Source organism: Gallus gallus, chromosome 6, assembly GCF_016699485.2.
Source record: "Gallus gallus isolate bGalGal1 chromosome 6, bGalGal1.mat.broiler.GRCg7b, whole genome shotgun sequence".
In the NCBI taxonomy this organism is placed as follows: domain Eukaryota; kingdom Metazoa; phylum Chordata; class Aves; order Galliformes; family Phasianidae; genus Gallus; species Gallus gallus.
The window spans coordinates 13,188,897-13,208,314 of NC_052537.1; the positions used below are offsets into that span (position 1 = coordinate 13,188,897).

Below are 19,418 nucleotides of genomic sequence, written 5' to 3' on the forward strand. Positions count from 1 at the left end.
TAATGGCGGCTGTGGTGGCTCTCCAAGGCCAGCAATGCTGGCCAGGAAACAGGCTGTCAGTGCAGGGCAGCTCGGGGGCCTTTGGGCCTCTGCTGAGTACAAAGCCTTTCACAGTTTTGTTTGCGTGGACAAAAAATTCCAGATAAGAAGCCTGCACACTGAAGATCCAGTCTCCTTCAGCACACCCTTAAGAGCCCTTGGTGTCATGACAAACTAATTGCATGTGTTAGGGGAAGACTGTTACTTTGGCTTTTTCCACAGAACATTAAAAAAAGTGTTTGATTTTAAAGCACATACACTTACAAATAGTGAGGGAATCAGTTACAAAGAGACCACACAGGCTGTTCCAGCCTTCCACAGAAGTCTGGTTTTTAAGTGTAAACACACAGCCACCTCTTCAGTTTGCCCTTTCATCTCTTCTGAAACAGTTCTCAACACACACGCGCTCTTCATTTCCTAACTAGCTGATCATATACAAGTTTTGGTTTTGTAGCTGGAAAACGCTAAAAAAAGATAAAAGTAAAACACAACCTTGATCCTGAAACAGAAGTCAGCAAGGACACTGTGGGCGTCTCATGAGTCAGAGCTGGAAGCCAGCAGCCTGGGCTGCAACCTGATCTGCCTGCCCAGGCGCTGGGAGAGCCATTTATAGGTGTCTCGATTGGGCAGGCTCTGCGGGGCTGACCGCGTGAGCCTGGCTGACAGCAAGGCTATCGGATGGGTGGGTGTTGGGTGCCAAGGGAGGGCGGCTTCTGCCCCTAGTTCAGCTGCTGCTGCGCTAAGCCGCCTGCAAGCACATGCCTGTTCGGGAGAGCAGCACTGCTTTTTTGTTCACAGGCTGGGAAGAAAGGGTGAAAGACTGGGGAAAAAACAGGCAGAGTTCTGTCTGATCTTGCTGTTAAACCCAAAAAATTGGTGAGGGTACATTGGCAAGGTACTGCATGTAACGGTGTGTGGTCTGGTTCTCCATGGATGAACTGGCAATGCCTTGCCATGGCACTAAGCTAATTGTGCCAGCTAATGACCTGTCTCAAAGAACAAGGTAAAACGTCTCAGAGCTGGAAAATTATGGCTCTGTGACAGAAGAGTCTCCTCTGAAAAGCTAGTCTGTTTCTCTCTCTCCCTTCCCAAGATTTTGGAACTGTGAGAAAGAAGGGTCTCTGATAAATTCAAGACCATATCAAACAAGAGTTATTGCTCTCAGGTTAAACCTCAAGCACTGCAACTTTCACAAAAAATATGCACTATATGCACTATTTGTGGTGGTAAGCCACTGGCTTGCTTAACTATTTTTTGTCGTGGATTGAAAATAAGAATACTCATACTCGCTGATTCAGGGTTTTATAGGAAAAGGGGACATTAAAGTTGCAACCGCTCCCAGGCAGGAAACTCCTTGCTAGGCATCTCTTGCTGTCTGGCAGAACAGAGCAACTATGCAACCATGCCCTGTCCAACAGATTTGCTCCAGACAGGATCAAACCAAACCAAGAATGTTCCACCAACGGTGGAAAGTCTGACCTTCCTCCCCTCCTCTCTGCCTTCATTGCTGAAGAAATATATCCTAGTTGCCTGTATAAACCAGCACAGTATAAATGAAGTTAAACCACTAACTGACAAAGCATCCATTACATAGTAAAAAAAATCTCTCTTTAATACTGTTAAAAAAAAAAAAGTAATTAGACATTCTTTTATTGTATTAAAATAACAAATTCTCTATGTACAAAAACTGGCAGCTCTAGAAGCCAGAACTAAAGAGCATTTTCCATTTGTCTCCACTAGATCTGAAGGCTTGTTCCTACAACTGGAAGGTTAAATTGTTCTGTAAGTCACTTCATTCCTCATCCTCTGGCTAGGATGGCCAAGAAGGACACCAATTTGTGACAGTAAAGAGCATGCTTTTTCTGAACCAGAGAGTTCATAAGGAACAGGGATGAAATTCCAAAATTCATTTCCCTCAGGCCTTTAAACAGCCATGAGATGCATTAAATTTCACCACAGAGTGACAAAAAAAGAGATTTTTAAAAAACAGCCACCACAGACTCAGGCCAAGGATGGACTATGACCAGCAATTCTGCAGGGACAGTTTCCTATTTCTGCTCCCTGACATACCAACTAGCTTTGTTCAACTTATTCTGAAATCCTCTCATGTGAAGGAAACACGGAGAGAAAATGACTGGTTCAAACTCTGCTCTTTTTCTCATATCCTGCCAAAGCAACTACGTGGCTAGACTTGCAAGTAAACACATTTTTTCTGTTGTTTGCATTAAAATGTATTCCAGATAACATAAACCTCTACGAATACATGGGCAAACATAACAAACCGTAATGGAGAATGGAAGCAGACAAAAAGTTTAGAGATCTAGACTGATGCAGTACCATCCTCATGCCTATTTTTTGACAATTCCTTTGATTTAAGGTTCTTGAATCCACCACACAAGGAAATCTATGAGTAGCAAAGTGTTGTACTCCCTCAAGAATAAATATGCATACGTCCCAAAGCACTTGGTTAACACAAATATAGAACAGAGACAGCAGGATGGACTAGCATCTAAATCTGTTGTGGCTGGAATTATTACCAAATAGTCAGCCAGAGAAAACTGCTCAGGCAACAGGGGAAAACAGGCTGTGAACATTACCTCACTGATTTAGTGAATCTCCAAACTGATGGCTCTTCAGAAAGGTGAAATGGAAAGTTTGGCTTTTGAGGTTTAGATACCAGCAGCAGATATTCTTCTCTGCAGTCATTTTACAATGTCTCACTCCCACTTTCCTCCCCACAAAAGGCCAGGGTATCCACCATGCAGCAGGTGACCATAATGCTCATCGTGACCTGCCATACAACACACAATGTTCTAGGAGTAACCATGTTCGCCTTCAGCTTACCTGTTTTATGCACTGCAGCCGGTCATTGGTCTGCTGTATGTGCCTGTCCATAGAGTTCATTTTGATTGTCTCCACTTGGCTTCTACCTGAAAGCCATTAAAATCCCTCAATCTGCAAGACAAAAAAAAACAATAAAGATCACTGAGCACAGTCCATGCACTTCTACCCCTCCTACAGTGAGTGTGACTGTGAGATCTACATGCCAGAGGTTTGTCCTCCCAGGTGACACTGCTGAGAACATCACTAAAGAAATGAGGCAGAACTGCTTGCAAGAACACCTGGTCATGTTGCAAGATGAAAATAACAACAATAGTAATAATAACCACAATAATAATGACAGTTTGGGTTTTGCAAGGCCAAAGGCATGGGGATAATTCTTAATCTTCCTCTAGGAAAAAACATCACCCATGAATATTAAATAGATGGGATGTGGCAGAATATTATGTGGCTAAAGGGAACAAAAACTTGGGTTTTTGGCTGAAATAATATGTAGGCTCTGGAGTTCTATACTGAAAATAAAAGCAAAAGGTATGCTTTGGATGTCCTGTGATATTAAAACTGGCAGACCAATTTAACAAGCTCTTGAAAAGGCTGTGACAGTGGCAGACAAAGGAGTGGGATTCATGACTCAGGCCCCCCTGGAGGACTAACAGCTCCAGGTGCACAGCCCCACATCTTCAGGGCTGGTTTCCCAATGAGGATCTGGGCAGCTCCCATCTTCTGAAAGAACTGGGATCTCCTGATACGGGAATATGAACAAACTACTTGCTGCTTCTGACTGAACATGTCCTCCATTCTTCAGTACAAAGCTGTACACCTGAGGCAAATTAAGACTTTTCTATGACTTTAGAAGAAATTATCTAGAAAATGGAAATGAAAGCTCAGAGTCAAGTTAGGAGACAACTTCTCTGTAGCTGTAGCACCTTAATGGTTGCTACAGCTGTAGAAAATCACCAGATGAGCACTGGCAACAACAAGACACAAGGATCTGTGGTCCCCTAAGCACCCTGCTGTGCTTGCTATGCCAGTGCAGTGCTGGTACAGAACTGTGCACACCCGTGCTCCCTGTATTTGGGAATACTTCTCCTGAGCTGCATGTTCCATCACCCTTCACATTCATATGCACGAGCCTGGAGCTGGGGTGGGTGGGAAAGCAGAGTAGGGCATGCCAAGCACCTCTCCTCTCACTTGGCCTGGCCTTGCAGTGAGCCCTGGCCTTGCAAGGCAGGGATGGCCAAAATCCCACTGCAGCTCAGACCTGGAGTGTCAGACATAAAGAGGCAGGTGAGCACGAGGGAGCCCTTCTTGCCATTCCTGCCCTCTCTGGCCTTAATCTGTCTTCTTCTGTAGCAGTACAACAACAGATCACACAGACAGGAGCCAACAACTAATCGCCAGTTTCTACCCGTATTTCATATTACCCAGCACTCTGCACTGTAACTCCCATTTATTTATGTTTTAAGCAGAATCACATGGGACTCCAGCCTGCACTTAATAAGCTGAGCAGATTTAAGTGCTTTTTTCCTAGAACTCACTTCTCAGTGAGGGGCAGAGAGATGCTTCACACATACATATATAAAGTTGCCTGCTTCAATCACTTTCATGGCATCTAAAATGGAAATGAAACCATAAATATTGCACGCTAGAACACGAAACCAGTCTTAGCCTACAAATTCCCACATCCTCCTACTGTCACAGAGTGGCACAGCATAAGAAGCTGCCTCCCTGTGCTCAAGAATGGTCAGCCAGCACAGATTCAGGAGTTCACAACCAAATACTGTACTTGTATACAACTTTACGCTAGCAGAAGCAAGGTGCTGGGCTAGCTCAGGAACCTTACCAAGGCACCCAGCGGTTTTGTTATTCAGAGGGTTGGCCAGGGCAAAGTTCCTCTCCAAAAAGAGAAGAGGCAGCAGATTTCCTACAGGTATCTGCCCCACTGGAGGAGCTGGCTGCTCACCGCTCTCCCCAGAAAGCACCCGGCACAGCCTGGCACTGCCTGCACCCAGCTCAGGAGTACAGCTTTCCCACCCCACAGCCCCCAACCCAAGCACAGGGCTGTAACGGCCAGACGGCCCTCACTGTCAGGCGCTCAACACCCCGCACCGCTGTGCCTCATTGATAACGTCCCTCTGGGGCTCCTGCCAGATTAGGCTCAGGGAAAGAAATCTTTTCTGCTAGACAGCTCAATGAGGTCTTACAACAGCAGCTCAAGCTCCTGATCTCCCCACTCTAGAGACAAGAGCATTCAGGAAAGCATTCCTGTCAATAAATTATAATACTCATGAAATGGTAAAGCCAGTTTCACATACAGGTGTAATCGCTTGACTACACCACTGCAACCTTCTCAATAGCAAACACCATCTAAAGTTTCTTTAGAAAATGTGAATTGATATTTTTTATTAGAAGTAAGTAAGGCAGTCTTAGCTGCCTGTAAGAACCCCAAACAAACCTCAGCAGCCATGAAGTTTAATCTCTCAGTGGACAGCAGAGGTATTTATCAAGAGATAAGCTAGCCCAGACATGACACCACTTCAGCAGTGATCCATCTTACAAGCCAGGACACATCATCTGCATTTTAATTGACCATCGAGAAAGGTGGAGAGCATGTTGAAAACAAACATGTTCACATGTGCATAGGTCTCCTGTTGAAATATTTGAAGAAAAGAAAAATACAAGATTTCATATTTTTTTTTTAAATAAAGACGTCAGGATGTCTGCGCTTAACAAGCCACCAGGTAAAATATCATATTTCTTGCTGTCACAAGATTTGTATTTTATTGGCATCACCGATACAAACTCCTCATTGTCATGCAGTCACATAGGGAAAGCAGGAACTAAGTTGAAAAAAGCATTGTTTCCAATCAACTGATACGCATCCATACTCTACACTGCAAGAAAGAATGGTTCCCAAGTAAAGCCAGACGCAGCAGTGCTCAGACTCAGGGCAGATTGCATCAGGAGCTGCCTCTGGTGTTGCTGGCAACATACTTCAGGGCTGGGAAACGGCAGAGTGATTTCAAACAGAAAATGACCATGACTTGCCTTTGTGTACTGCCACTCATGCCTAAAAACCTTGCATGTTGATTTATGGACTGTATATACAATAGCACATGAATTGTGTGCCTTGCAGTTAACAGTAAGTAAAAAAGAAGCTTGCTATCAGCTACCTGAGCCCAGCTTACTGTTGTATTTGTCCAAATGGTCACATCTCTCATACGCAGAGGTTTCCCAAAGCTCATCTGCAGAAGGACAGGGCAGAGCTGTCAAACTGCAAGGCACGGCAGCCAAGGGGATGTCCAGGGGCAGGACTGGGAGGCAGCCCCTGCGCTCCTACAGACAGGTCATACCATGTCTTCTGCAAACTGATCAGCTCTGCTTTCAACACAGTGGCTTGCACTGAAAAGCATGCTCTGACTCACCCCTTTCCTGGTAGCTAGGAGTACTCTCACTTCCACCCCTTTCACTGCTCTCTGGCACAATCAGCCCTCCCCTTGCCCCATGCTGGCAGACAGCCACTATCCCTTCACAGCCTCCAGCTCACAGCTTGTTCCAGCTCAGTTCATTTCTTCCCTTCTGGTAAAGAAAAGCCCTCCTTCCTCCATGACCATGGTCAGGGAATACTCGTTTCACAAACCTAATGACCAAAACTGCGTAGGAGGGCTCACCGCATACAACAACACAAATGCTTACTCTGCACTCAGAAGGTCCTGCCTTCTGCTCCCTAGACCTACCCTTACCTCTCCATCGGATACATCAAAGGGGCATCAAATAGGAAAAAAAAAAAAAAATCAGTGAGCCTACTGGGTCTAAGTCATTCCTGCTATAATAAAAGTGGAACTCATTAGCAGGAAACCATTATTTTCTGGAAATTATTCTTTTGTAGACCTCAGTTAGAATTAAGAGATGAAACGAGGGAAGTGAAAATTATCATATAGATCTCAAGTTTTACCAAAGCAGAGTAAGTGTTTTGACACCAGGCTGTTTTGCCTGGAAAAAATATTAGCAGCACTACATTCCAGTAGCTACACCTACTGCAGCGATACTTCTGCACACCAGTCCAGATCCCCACGGGCACATTCACATCCTGAAATATCAAAAACGTCTTTTCTGCCAAACTCGTACTGTTTTGAAAGTGGCAGCAAGATCATCTTACTGGAGAATAACAGTGCTTAAGATACAGAAAGGCCGGTGGGGCAGCAGAAGGGCAGCCTTGCACCCAGCTAAGTGCCGAGCGCTTATCAGGTCATGGGTGAAGTGACTTTGCAGGCTCTCGTGCTCGCCTCTGGGGCATCGGTGCTGGAAACCACGCTAAGATTCAGGCACAGCAAGTGGCTCAGGGGACAGCAGGGGATGTTGCTGATCAGGATTAAGGGCTCTGACAGAACAGCACAGAGAAGGGAATTGCACAGGGTGCTTCATAACAAATCCCCTCTGTTCCATGCACACATTAGCCAGAGAGGTTGTATGCCGCTGCTTTATATGCTGGCTCCATCCAAGAGGATCAACAAAAAAGAAGTATTCCCAGCACCTTCTGGTTGTTCAGCAATAAAAAGCCCCATTCTTCTGCTGTCTTTTCTGTGGTAAAGACCCAATCTCTCTTGCTCTTAAAAAAAATAAAAAAGAAAATATGTGAATTGTTCTTTGCCTTCCTCCTTCCCTCCCCTCTAGCATGCGAGTTTATAGCCCTAGGCAGTAATTAAAGAGCCCTCATTTACATATTTATGATGTCTCAAAAATGGAGAATGTGTTTTTTTAAAGGAACAGATGTATCGACCTGTTAGACACTTATTTCTTTTTTAACCCTAAGTGTATGGAATCCTTTTTGTTAAACCATTCCTACAAAATACTCTTCTATCTTAAAAAATAATGAAATCACATAGCAGCTAAAAGGAAATTTCACAAGCTTCTGCTACGCTACGTTGGCTAAAAATTCAAGCAACAAGTCTGCAAATACTCAACCAGAAATCGGACTTCTGGTAACGGATTTGTGAAGAGCAATTCAGTAAAAGGTGTTCTCTACCAGTCTTTAAAAAAAAAAAAAAACAGCATTTCATCACTGTTTCAAAACGCTGACATTTCAGAAAACACTACAGTTTGAAAGTAAATACGATTCTAGTTCTGAGTTTGGATAAGCCTTGCTCAGAGAGACAGTTGGAAACAAGCAGCAGTGAAGCTGCTGTCTCTCTCCCACCTCCCTCCCCCATTCCCTCTACAGGACTGATAACAGGAGAGCTCCCAGAGAACTTGTTGCCCCTGTCCAGCATAAGGCAGTGCAGGTGATGCAGCCCTGCCATGCCTGAGCACCGGCATCTGCCTCTGACCTGAGCCACTTCCTGACAAATCCAGGAATATTTTAGTAAATAATTTTAGCAAATCCTTTCCCCCATTAAGCCATTTTGAGGTCATTAGAGAAGCTGCTTGGAATGCCAAGAACGTGCTAGTGTATCTACTGGGTAATAAATCATGTGCTATTAGGCTACGTAAAAGCATATGTCATTGAACAACAGCTGATTTGAACCTCTTCAGGACATTATTTGCTATTTTTTTTTAAGACATGGAAACAAAGAGATGAACAAATAATGTGATCACTACAAAAGAGAAAAAATGGTTCCAAAAATAATTCTGCTAAAATTCCAGTGGAACAACGAAAAGGAAAGGCAAAAGGAAACAAACACATTCTCTTCATTTTTCTCCTTCAGAGGGGTAACGGCAGAGCTCCTACAGCTGCTCTGCTGAGCAGGGAGAATAAGAACAGTGCTGTAAGAGACGGGCAGCAGCCAGGCACCCCGGTGCTCACAGAATAACATGGAGGTGCTGTGCTCCTGCTTTTACAAGGGTCAGGTACATTGGCAAGGCATTATAGTTGAAAGGATCTTCTTTGGAGCCGTTTGGAACTACTCAATGGAAAATGGGTGAGATAAAGAAACAGAAAAAAAATAGTCAGTCAGTAATCGAGTAGGAGAGAGAGTAAGAGAAGTAGAAAATTGTTCCCTAAGGAGGAACTGAACCACAGCAATTTTTAAATATCTTCTTTTCCTCTCATTCAGGCCCATCCCACCGCAGAACGCAAGTTGGCTCATACTGTTGATTCAATCAGCTAAAACTAATAATTTCCTCTATGTCTCCTGTACGCTGAGGGTCGTAACAGAGGGCAGACGATTTTTATCTAATAAGCGACTCTGATCAAGCAACAAGGCAAGCTAGAGCGAGGGCAGCAGAGGACGGCGCTGGCTAATTAATCCAGGAAGGCGAGGGGCAGCGAGGCCAGGGCGCCGAGGCGGCAGTGTCCCCGCCGCGCCAGCAGGGGGCGCTGCAAGGCCGCGGCGCTCCAGCCTTCCTGCCCTCCCGCAGCCCCGTCTGCTGCCTCCCACGACGCGTTTGAGACACGTCCCTGCGCTCGGGGCGTACTGCTCGCCCAGGGATGTGGGGAACTGAGACAACGGCTGCCTGATTCCAGATTCCACCTAGCCTGCTAATTTCTTTTTCGTCTTTCTTTCTTTCTTTTTAAACATTAGACAGTGTTTTAGAAGTTGTTTTTTGAGCTATCAGAACATAGTTTAACACTATTAATTTCTTATTATTGCATTAATTCTGCACTGTTCCAAACAGTGCTCTTTCCTAGCAAGAAAGAGACAGACCTCAAACTATAAAGGTGCTATGCAGCTCTGCACAGAACCACATCCACGTACCTGCATGCTGCGGCAAATGGTCTCCAATTTAAGCCTGCTTTTCAATGGAATCATTTGCAAAAACGTTCCTAAATATTATTTTCCTTTCACGAATCAAACTGCAAAAAAAGTTTAATGTTTATCCATGACAACTATTCTATTTTCCCTGCTAGATACAGTGCTCGTAGGAAAAAAAAAGAAAAAAAGAGAGCATAAAATGTCAGGTGAAAGGCCATTTTAATCATTAAACACTTGAAAAAGGAAGTGGTTTTAATAAAGCTTTATTTACTATAAGCTGCTAAATAGCTACTGCTACTGGCTTTGAGCTATTAAGACGGGCCAGATGTGAGACAAAGCACCATTTGTTACGCTGGGTGAGGCAGAATAGCGATTTGTGCTGTGCTGCTTTCCATTGTTGCTCTACAAATGTGCAATAATCCCCAGAAGACTTTCTATCATCTTTGACTGAGCGAGGGAAGGCGCGTCCGTGCGCCTGCCTGTGCAGGCTGCCAGCGGCTGGCCAGCGAGCGGGAGGGGCTGCGCTCATTTATGGGGGCTGGAGCCGGCTGGGCTGGCAGCACGGCTGGTGCTGAGGACGCTTTTCCATAGCCCTCTGCTCGGGAGCGTTTTTCTGTACAGAGCCTATTCTATGCGGGCACGAACAGCCAGCCGGATGCACACAAAGCAAACCCACACATGCTGTTGGAAAAAAAAAAAAAAAAAAGGCAGCCTGACAGCTTGCATAAGCAGGCCTGCTGGCCTCCTCTGGGAGGAGCGGCGTGCGCAGGAGTTGTTCCATCATGAAGCACATCTGCAGCCTGATTACAGCAGCAAAGGTAGCAGGGCTGGCTGGGAGCACACTGAGTGCTGCAGTATAACCTGAGCTTCAAGAAATGAAAATAAAAATAACCTCCGAGCAAGGGACTGCAGGGACACACTAACACTGCATCTCTCCTTTGGACAGTGCTTCCTCGAGCCTGGATGAGTGGAGCACAGCCAAGCACCAGGCCTGAGGCACCGGGACCATACCCCTCCACAGACAGCACCAGGCCTGAGGGACGGGGACTGCCCCTTGCATGGCCAGCACCAGGCCTGAGGCATGAGGACCATCTCCCTGTACGGCCAGCACCAGGGACTGTCCCCTGCTGGCTGAAATGAAAGGGTTCCCCAGGGCCAGAGGAGCAGCTGCACTGCACACAGGCCAGCGTAATTGCCCTGCTACACACTTCTATTACAAGGTTGGTTCCCTGCACTGCATTCCACCCAGCTCCTCGTGCCCTCAGCTCTGTCATCTTGTTATCTTTAGGGAGAGCAGAGAGGGAAAAGGACAGCTTATAACAGCAAGAGGTAATGACACAAAATTAAAGGCAGAAGTGCAGGGAAGTGTGCTCCTGGGGAGCCTGGAGCTGCTCTCAGAGGCTCTGTTCACTCCACAGACCTGTGAGAGCAAACACTGACAGCTCCACAGCAGCAGCCTCTTGCTGTGGTGCTTTATTAAACGGGCTGGTACTTGCAGGTAAGCAATACTAATCCTCATCGGAACAGCTATAAGCAAACGAGCCATCCCTAAGAGCTGCATCCCTAAAAGCTTGCTGTGTCATTTTATAATACTGATCACTCAAATGCTGGAAACAAACAAACAAACAAACCAACCACCTCACTGAGAAACTGCAAACTCCTAACTGAGAATCTAGCATCTCTTCCTCACCTTTTGGGCTTAGTGCAGAGGAAATGAAGTGAGCATAAGAATTGAAACACCTTTGCGTTCTGATGCATGACGTGCACTTATTTACCCAAAGAAAGCATGCTTCTCTCAGACATTTTGTCTTAAGACCTGAAGTGTCTGTTGAAAATTCTTTGTGTTTGCTTACAGAATGCTGCCATAGGCATGAAGTGTAGAGAGTATGATCTGACTTACATGCATTTTCAGGGCTGAGCACACAGAGTTGTCTAGAAAGAACGCATATGAACTGCAAACTTTCCCCTCATCTTGCCAGACATCAATCAGCTACAAAAGGAAGCCAGATGGTTTGGACTTATTCGAGTTACTTGTTTCAAACCTAAAAAAGGAGCTACAGAAGACAAACTAATAAATATTTACTGAAGGTCCAGAGGAAGTGGTTAACAGCCAAATCTGTACACAGATGACCTCAGAAAGAGGAAAGGAGGACAGAGGGGAATGGCACAAGCAGAAATATTTGTAACAATTTACCAACAAACTATCAGAAAGATAAGTTGTTATTTTGTGTTTGCTGTGCTCCCATAACATCCCCCTGGAACCAGGCACCCTGCTATGCAACAAATGGGGGCCAAAGCCTCTTGCATCACCCTAAAGAAAGGCTCCTAGCAAGGATCATCTCAAGTCCGCTGTGAATTAGAAATGAGAAGAATTTGCATTCTGACACCGAATGCCCTCTTCCTTATCTGATGAAGCCAGGCATGTTTTGGAAGTTGAACTGCGGCATTTGAAGGAAATTGCCGATTTCTTCCTGTGATACTGCATCCTCACGAGTTGTATTCCCCACTACTCGGTGGCTCCAGAAACAACGTTAGCAATCCCCATGCCCACAACCTCATGTACCAAAAACACGAGTGAGGACAAGTTTAAACTCTTTTTTCTCAGCGAGATCAGCATCATGAAGAAGGCATATAATCACTTAAAGTAGTTATTTTCTCTTTATAGTCTATAAACATAAGATTTATTCTCCTTTTCTTCAGTCCTATAAGAACCAAAGAACTGCTCCCAGGACCAGTAATTTCTGTTATGTCACCAGGGAATGCACCGCTCTTGGAGAAAATCACTCAGGGAAAGAGAGGAGGAAGAAGAAAAGCATTACCTCAATTAACAAAGTCTCTAGAGAACGGAGCAACCGAACTGCTGCTTTGGGACATGGGCTCTAATAACTCTGAGATCTACCATTATCCCCATCTCTTCTGATGAAATTTAAGTAAAGATTTACCCAACTTCCCAGAATGGAAGCAAGATAAATTCCAGGAGGACCAGCAAAACCCATAAGGGCTAAATATAGCTGAAGAAAGAAGGTAGAAATTAGATGGCTGTGAACTTCTGTAGCCAGAGAAACAGAGTAGTCACTGGCAGCAGAATTCTAATTTTTTTCACTGCTTCTGGGGTCTATTTATCTCAAATTACGGCAAATTAGTGCCAGGGGGAGACGGGCTTTCATTAAAAAATATTTTTAATTAAACTAAAGATATCAGACATCTAGACAACAAAACTATAGTTTTTGCACTAGTTTATCTTCTTCATTTTTAGACAGCTGACCTGAGAACCATTCCATAAAAATTCCTACAGACTGTAGAGTATGTAGGAAACAAACTAAAAACCACGGTATTTGGTTTTACTGAATTGCCCTGCAGACAAATGTCCAGTATTTCAAGTGCCTAACAATTCCTAAATGATAAAGAAACCTTGTTGACAGTCTGAGTAAAATGTTCCAGACTGGACATGGGAACCAAATGATTGTGTATCCCTCAAGGAAAAGGTTTCTTGTACATACAATGCAAATACTGGAATTTTATAAGGAAGCCCAGACATATTTTTGACATCTCATCGTTCATTTTGAAAACAGTGCAATTTAAAAAGTAGTTCCAACTGCAGCACCTTCACTCCAACGAAGTCAAAACTGCACATATGCCTACTATTTCATTATCTACAATGTCACTATTGCTTTTCTTATAACTGCCCATAATTCCAGTAAAGCTGAAATTCTCCTACATGCCCAGGGCACAAAGTGCTGCAGGAGCTTCATGGAGCTAAGCCTGCTGCCAACAGGAAAGACTGTTGCTGAAACACCAGTGGTAGCCCATACTGCCCCCAGTGCTTTCTAACTGTCTTACCATTTGGGATGACCTTTATGTCTAGAATCTGGTCTGTGAGGAGTGCCAATGTCACATACCTACTTAATAGACGCGGAGAATTTTACACGTACCACGCAGTAAATCTCACACTATCAAAAATATTCACTGACAACACAGTTTTCAAAACTGTGACAAATTCCACACCAAAAGACCTCACTCACCATCCACACACCTTTTGGGACAATCGAGAACTGACATCAGTAGCAATTCTTCTGGAAGGATGGATCTCTATTAGCTCTCCCTCCCTTAGGTCTCACCATCAGGTGAGCAAATCCAAACTGGCATTTGGCGGAACACAACATGGGCACTGAAAAAGTATTTAAAAATCCTTTCAAGTGTTTTGCTCTGGCAACTGTATAAATGCTAAACTGGGCTCGAATGAAAACCCTGGCGAAGACAAAGGCTAGGCATCAAAGGGTACCCTGCTGAGGAGAGGGGGGCATAGGCCATGGCATTGCCAATGGGACCGGCTGGGCAGCGAGCCTCAGAAGTCCTTGCCAGCAATGGTCGTCTTGAAGGAAGCAAAGCATGAAGCTTTCCCTTCTTTATTACAGACAATGTAAACAGAAATGCGATTCCTAATGAATTATTTACAGTGCGGCCCACAAATTAAGATACCTAGACTGTCTTGTGTTTTCATACCACATCATTATTACAAGGTATCTGCCCAGAAGCTTTTTCCCATACCCGCAGGGCAAAGACAGCCCTGTGAACCGAGCTCTGAGCTCCGCTCCCAGCTAGCAGCCACCCAACACTTCACTTCCTCAGCTCCCTTGGCTTCCCAAGTACACCAAGAGCTCCTCAGGGTAGATGTTATCCCCACTAAATGCACATACAGTGCCTGACACACAAATCACAATTCAAACCATGGTTACAATGGGATAATTTAACATAAACAACGATAAACGATAAAATAAAATCTGTAATGTATGTATAACTGTGAGGTAAGGAAAAAAACAGCTAATACATATTATTCTTCCTGGAAATTCTAATATACAGCCAGACTTCCAGATATAGAATTAAATTAACCTGATAAACTTGCATTATACATCCAGATGACATCTAGATTAAAGTAATTTAAGGCCAGATGGCATTTTCTTGCCTGCTACTCATATCTTTCCTTATTTTTTTGTTTAAATGCTTGTTCCAGTACAGTGCAGCAGACCTAAAAAAGCTACACACTTTTATTCTCTGTTCCCAGGGGCAAAACTATGCACTCCAGGTCAACTTCGTAGCCTTCCTATTTTTCTGAATCTGGCCTGATCAGACATACTCTGGAGCTGCTTTCATACTGATCAAACGTGATGCACTGGGGACAGGCATAGAGCTGGCAGTGCTGGCAGCAGAGCCTTCAGCAGGCATGGCTGAGTGCAACAGCTCCATGTAAACCAGTGCGTTGATTCCATGAGAGTGACATGGGCTCCTCTTTGCAAGGTGCAGTATGGCTGGGGCTGTGCTCTGAATGCACGCTGACACACCACGTTCTCACCCCGGTGAGCTCAAGGGGAGACCTGTTGCTGTGACAGTTTCTAAACAAACACAAAGGTAAACTCCTTCCGCTCAACTTCTCCCTTATTCTTTGCTCTTGATTCTCACCTTCCTTGAGTGGCTGCATTTTAGCACCTTCTTTTCCATTTCATTTTCTAAGTGAAGGGATCTGGTTTGCACATAGATTTTTTTTTACTGCCTTCAGCGGACATGAAAAAATTTAGGGGGATGCATGTCATCATCTAGTGAAGTTGTGACTTATTTTCCACTGTCTATTCCTATAAACCTACATCTGCTGTTCAGTATCTGTAACCTCCAAACTGCTTTGTAAAGCTGAGCAACAAAACCATTGTTTTTCTGAAAAGGTAAGTGGGAAGATCCCCCACTCAAACACTGCCTTCCATATGGGGTGCTAAACTTGCTCCTGACTACACCTGTGGATGTTTCATCACTTCTATCATGGGAAGCACTTCAGATGCCCTACGGTAAGGTCTCTGGGTAAGTTCCCCAGGGTGACAGCAGAGGCAATTTTGAACCTTTGACTGAAGGACCACGCAGTGCCCTAACACCTAATCTGTTCTTTCTTGGATACCCCAAGATGAAAATCTTAAAAACATCTGTTTATGATGTCCTGCTATTTCTTCTAGCTGATGTTAGGAATAGATATTCATTCTCTATAAATAATTAATACAAATTTGATAACTTTCTCATTTATTTTCAAGTCTCTCAAGCACCATTAAAGACCATAGGTTAGTTAACCGTTACCATCTATTCAGACCAACTGTATCAGAAAAGACTTCTTAGAACATAGTCTTCATTCTCTTCCTCTTGTTTTATTTTCTGTATATGGAAAGGATTAGTTTATATTAACTGTAACTTAAGTTTCTTTAGACCCCAATATCAAAATGCAAGTGCTTTTAATATATCCCACCTGTTCTGGAGCTGAGAACTAATGACCATCACACAGACTATGATGCCTTACATAGCTAACCAAAGGAAACCCCCGCCTGGTCTCAGCAGCAAAATTCTGGGAAGCTCTCTGGCCAGCCCATGAAAATAAATTGCCAGTGTAAGGTTTTTTAATGAGCGACTTACATCGTGAAAACCAACCAAGTTGCTATTTATAAGCCCTTGATTAAATTAACACGCACGACTACATCCATATGTACACATGCGCAGACACAGCAGGCTGAAATGCTGTGGGAGGAAGGATCTATATATATGAAGGCATGTAAACACTTTCTTGCAAGGTTGAACAACAAACCCTACATGTTACAGTACACAGGAGAGAAGTTTGCACAAGTGATATTTAGCAGATTTGTTTCAGAAATGGGGATTTTAGTCTGCAATTTCATACATCTACTATTCAGAATGTGCCTAGATTTGACCTAGATTTTTCTGAATCATTCAAGGTATGAAGAGAATGCATAAACTACAAAGAGAAAATAATGAGAATTAGATCCATTGCATATGATACTGCCATGTCCCTATTTGTGAGAAATTGAATATTTAAATTAGCTCAAAGCATTAGTTTAACAAAACCCATTAGGTAATTGAACAAGTGATTCTGCACTGAGCACAACAGCAGCCTTAGCACTACCAGCTCAGCCCTCCAAGCAGCGCAAAGATGGGGCGCAGAAGGGAGGGAACCTCCAAGGACGCTCACTGGCAAGGAAAATATCAAAGTTGGAAGGTCACAAACTGCTAGATATGGAGGCAAGATCTGTCAAAAAAGACAAACTACCTAACAATTTTAACCTATTGGCTAGGGCTGTCCATGTCAGCATAATGTTAACATACATTATAACCTCAGCACAAAAAAATCTGCCTGGATAGAAGTGAACAACAGCAAAACTCCTTCCTTTAACTCCTGTTTAAACAGGAACCTGTTCTAACCAAGGCCGAAACATTAGCTCGCTGATTTTTTCCATTTGACCCCAACATATTATATCTACTACACGTGAGGTAAAAAACATTAACATGTTAAAAACATACCTGGTTATTCCTCTACAGTTGCCAAATTTATGAAAGCATCTGACACAAGCTTCTCTATGTTTACATAACAGTGGATTTTCATTTTATTTTTAAGCACCAGGTTTTCTGAACAGTCACACAGGTATTTAAAATAGAAAGATGAGCATTTGACAGACAGGAAATTCCTTTTTGATATTTAAAATCATGTGTGTACTTTTTCCAACCACTACAACTCAATTGTCATTATGCAATTAGATGTTGATGACTCTTCATTTTTAACTAATACTATCTCACATTTTTACTTATATTGTGACCCTCACAACTTTTCCAGGCCACATGGACAACACCACCCCAAAGTTCTGCTACTTCACCATTAGTTGCTTTTGCCACATCCCCCCTGGCCTTATTCAGATCTGCATTGGAGAGAAGGCCTTTGGGAAGCCTGAGGGCATTCACCAAGTTGGTAGGTGGGACTCCTCCCTCAGAGAGTGTTCAGCTAAGCTCTGGGGATACTTTCAGGGAATCCCAGTATTATCCCCTGGAGCTTATGCATGAAATGTGACATTTGAGAGGAGTGAAGAAACATCTGCTCATAATGCCCAGAACGGAATGTCCAAGAACACACTGCACATCATTTTGAGACACCTCCCATACAGTCTCATTTCCCTTCTGAGCCACCAAAGCCAGATGATTACAAAACAGAGCTGTTTCTCACTCATATATTGACCCAGTAAATGATACATGAAACTCAAATGACAAAATTCTCTGCAGTGTCGATTTGCCTAGACCCCATTTTGTAGAGCATACTCTATGTCCAGGTTTTCTTTTTCTTGTAGAGTAACTCAGGATACTCATTTTAACCCACCAGTTTTCTTAGTGATTAGCCTGTTGAGTAGCTGACTGACAGAAAAAAACAAACAAACAAACAAAAAAAACAAAGCAAATAAAAAACAAATTTTCCTGGAATAGTATTAATTTTTCTTCTCCAAATCTATGGACTAGCTAATCTCCAGAGGTCCCTTTCAATCCCTATGATTCTGTGATATCCTGCTTAATTTCTTCTAAGCAGCCAATAAGCAGGATACATCCACCAATAGGTCAAGCAAGCCATGGGTACTATGATAAGCTCCAAATAACACACTGCAGCTTCTGATGCACTTGCAAAATCTAATTCCTATCTTCCTTCACCTTCAGATGCTCAGAAAGGTGTTGAAGAGCTCTCATAACCATTTTTGTGGTCTCTGGCTACTGATCTACCAGTAAGCATTCATTTCTGCTTCTACAGTACAGAGAAGAGTGACCTCCATGTTAGTCAGTATATAAAATGTCACCTGAAGAAACCTGAAGACAGGAATTGAATCCATTAGTTCTTATTCAATGCTAGTTTTCCAAGCAACAAGTGTACCATCACTTGAAAAAAGCCTTTGACACACTGTGTTTGGTCACCCAGAATTTTCCATTGATGAGGCATGGTCTGTATCAGGACACTGAGGCCACACTGGAGACTTGAGCTCCATTCAACAGCCAGCAACACTTTGCATGCAGGGACTTCCAAAGCAAACCAGCAGGACAAAGGACAGAGCCAGGTTGGCTCACTTTGTTTCACTGACTTGACATGGGAAAAAGGACTATGGCAGAAGGCTGGAATTAATGCAAAATGAAAAGCAATTGTTTTTATTTTACTCTTATACAGAGCAAAGCACGGAAGGAATACTAACAAATGCCAAACCACAACCAGGACAGTTTAAAGCTAAACAACTGCTCAGTTTTAAATATGTCATCTAAGAAAACAATGAATGAGTTTGGCTTTAAATTTGTTTTTTCTTCAGGGAAAAGAAATAGCAAAGGTATTTAAAATTAAACAGGACATTCGCAATTAATCTGTTTTTTAATTAACTTACTCTGCTGCTGTAAGTGATTCTGCATTTACTCTCATTCTTTTGAAAATTCCAAAGTGCTACTTCTGACCTGTGATTTACTGTTGCCGTACATCTTTATAAGCAGTACTTTAGTTTAAGTGGCAGTTGCATATTAATTACTAAGTTAATTATGTGCTATGTAATCATGCTGTAATTCATTAGTTTACTCCGCAGTGCGAAAGGATAACGCTAAATGGAAGACCTGATGCAGAGTATTTTAGTAATTTACATTTTCACATCAAATATTCAAAATATTAACCAGAAAACACTGTCTGCACTTAAGAGTGCCTACAAAAATGCTGAGCATGGTTCTAACAATTATCCATAACTTTCCTTGCTTAAAAGGGTACCACAAATTATAGCAGGTTATAATATTTTTTAATAAAACCAAGTGTGCATTCTATGGTTCCTCAGACCAGGCCAAGTACCAGAAACACAGACCCGTTTCAAGTATCCTGATCTGATACTTTTTTGACAAGACCCTTCCTCAAAGGGCAGGTGTTCTCTCTCTGCTTTCCAAAATCGGGTTCCTTAAAGATTTTCCAGCCTGAGAGCCTAAACAAGAAGCCACCTAGTAATACAAGCCACAAACAAAGACATAGGC

The 19,418-nt window shown here is 43.3% G+C and overlaps 1 protein-coding gene across 17 annotated transcripts in view; it reads right to left on the minus strand.

The window, feature by feature from the left end:
- Nucleotides 1–19,418, minus strand: part of ZMIZ1 (zinc finger MIZ-type containing 1) — a 326,060-nt gene that overhangs the window by 147,397 nt on the left and 159,245 nt on the right. For all 17 annotated transcript variants that reach the window (XM_040702495.2, XM_015288283.4, XM_046942997.1 and 14 more), the window contains one exon: nucleotides 2,884–2,994. In XM_040702495.2, the coding sequence (XP_040558429.1) occupies nucleotides 2,884–2,943 (60 nt within the window). In that variant the 5' untranslated portion in view covers nucleotides 2,944–2,994. The remainder of the gene's footprint in view (nucleotides 1–2,883; nucleotides 2,995–19,418) is intronic.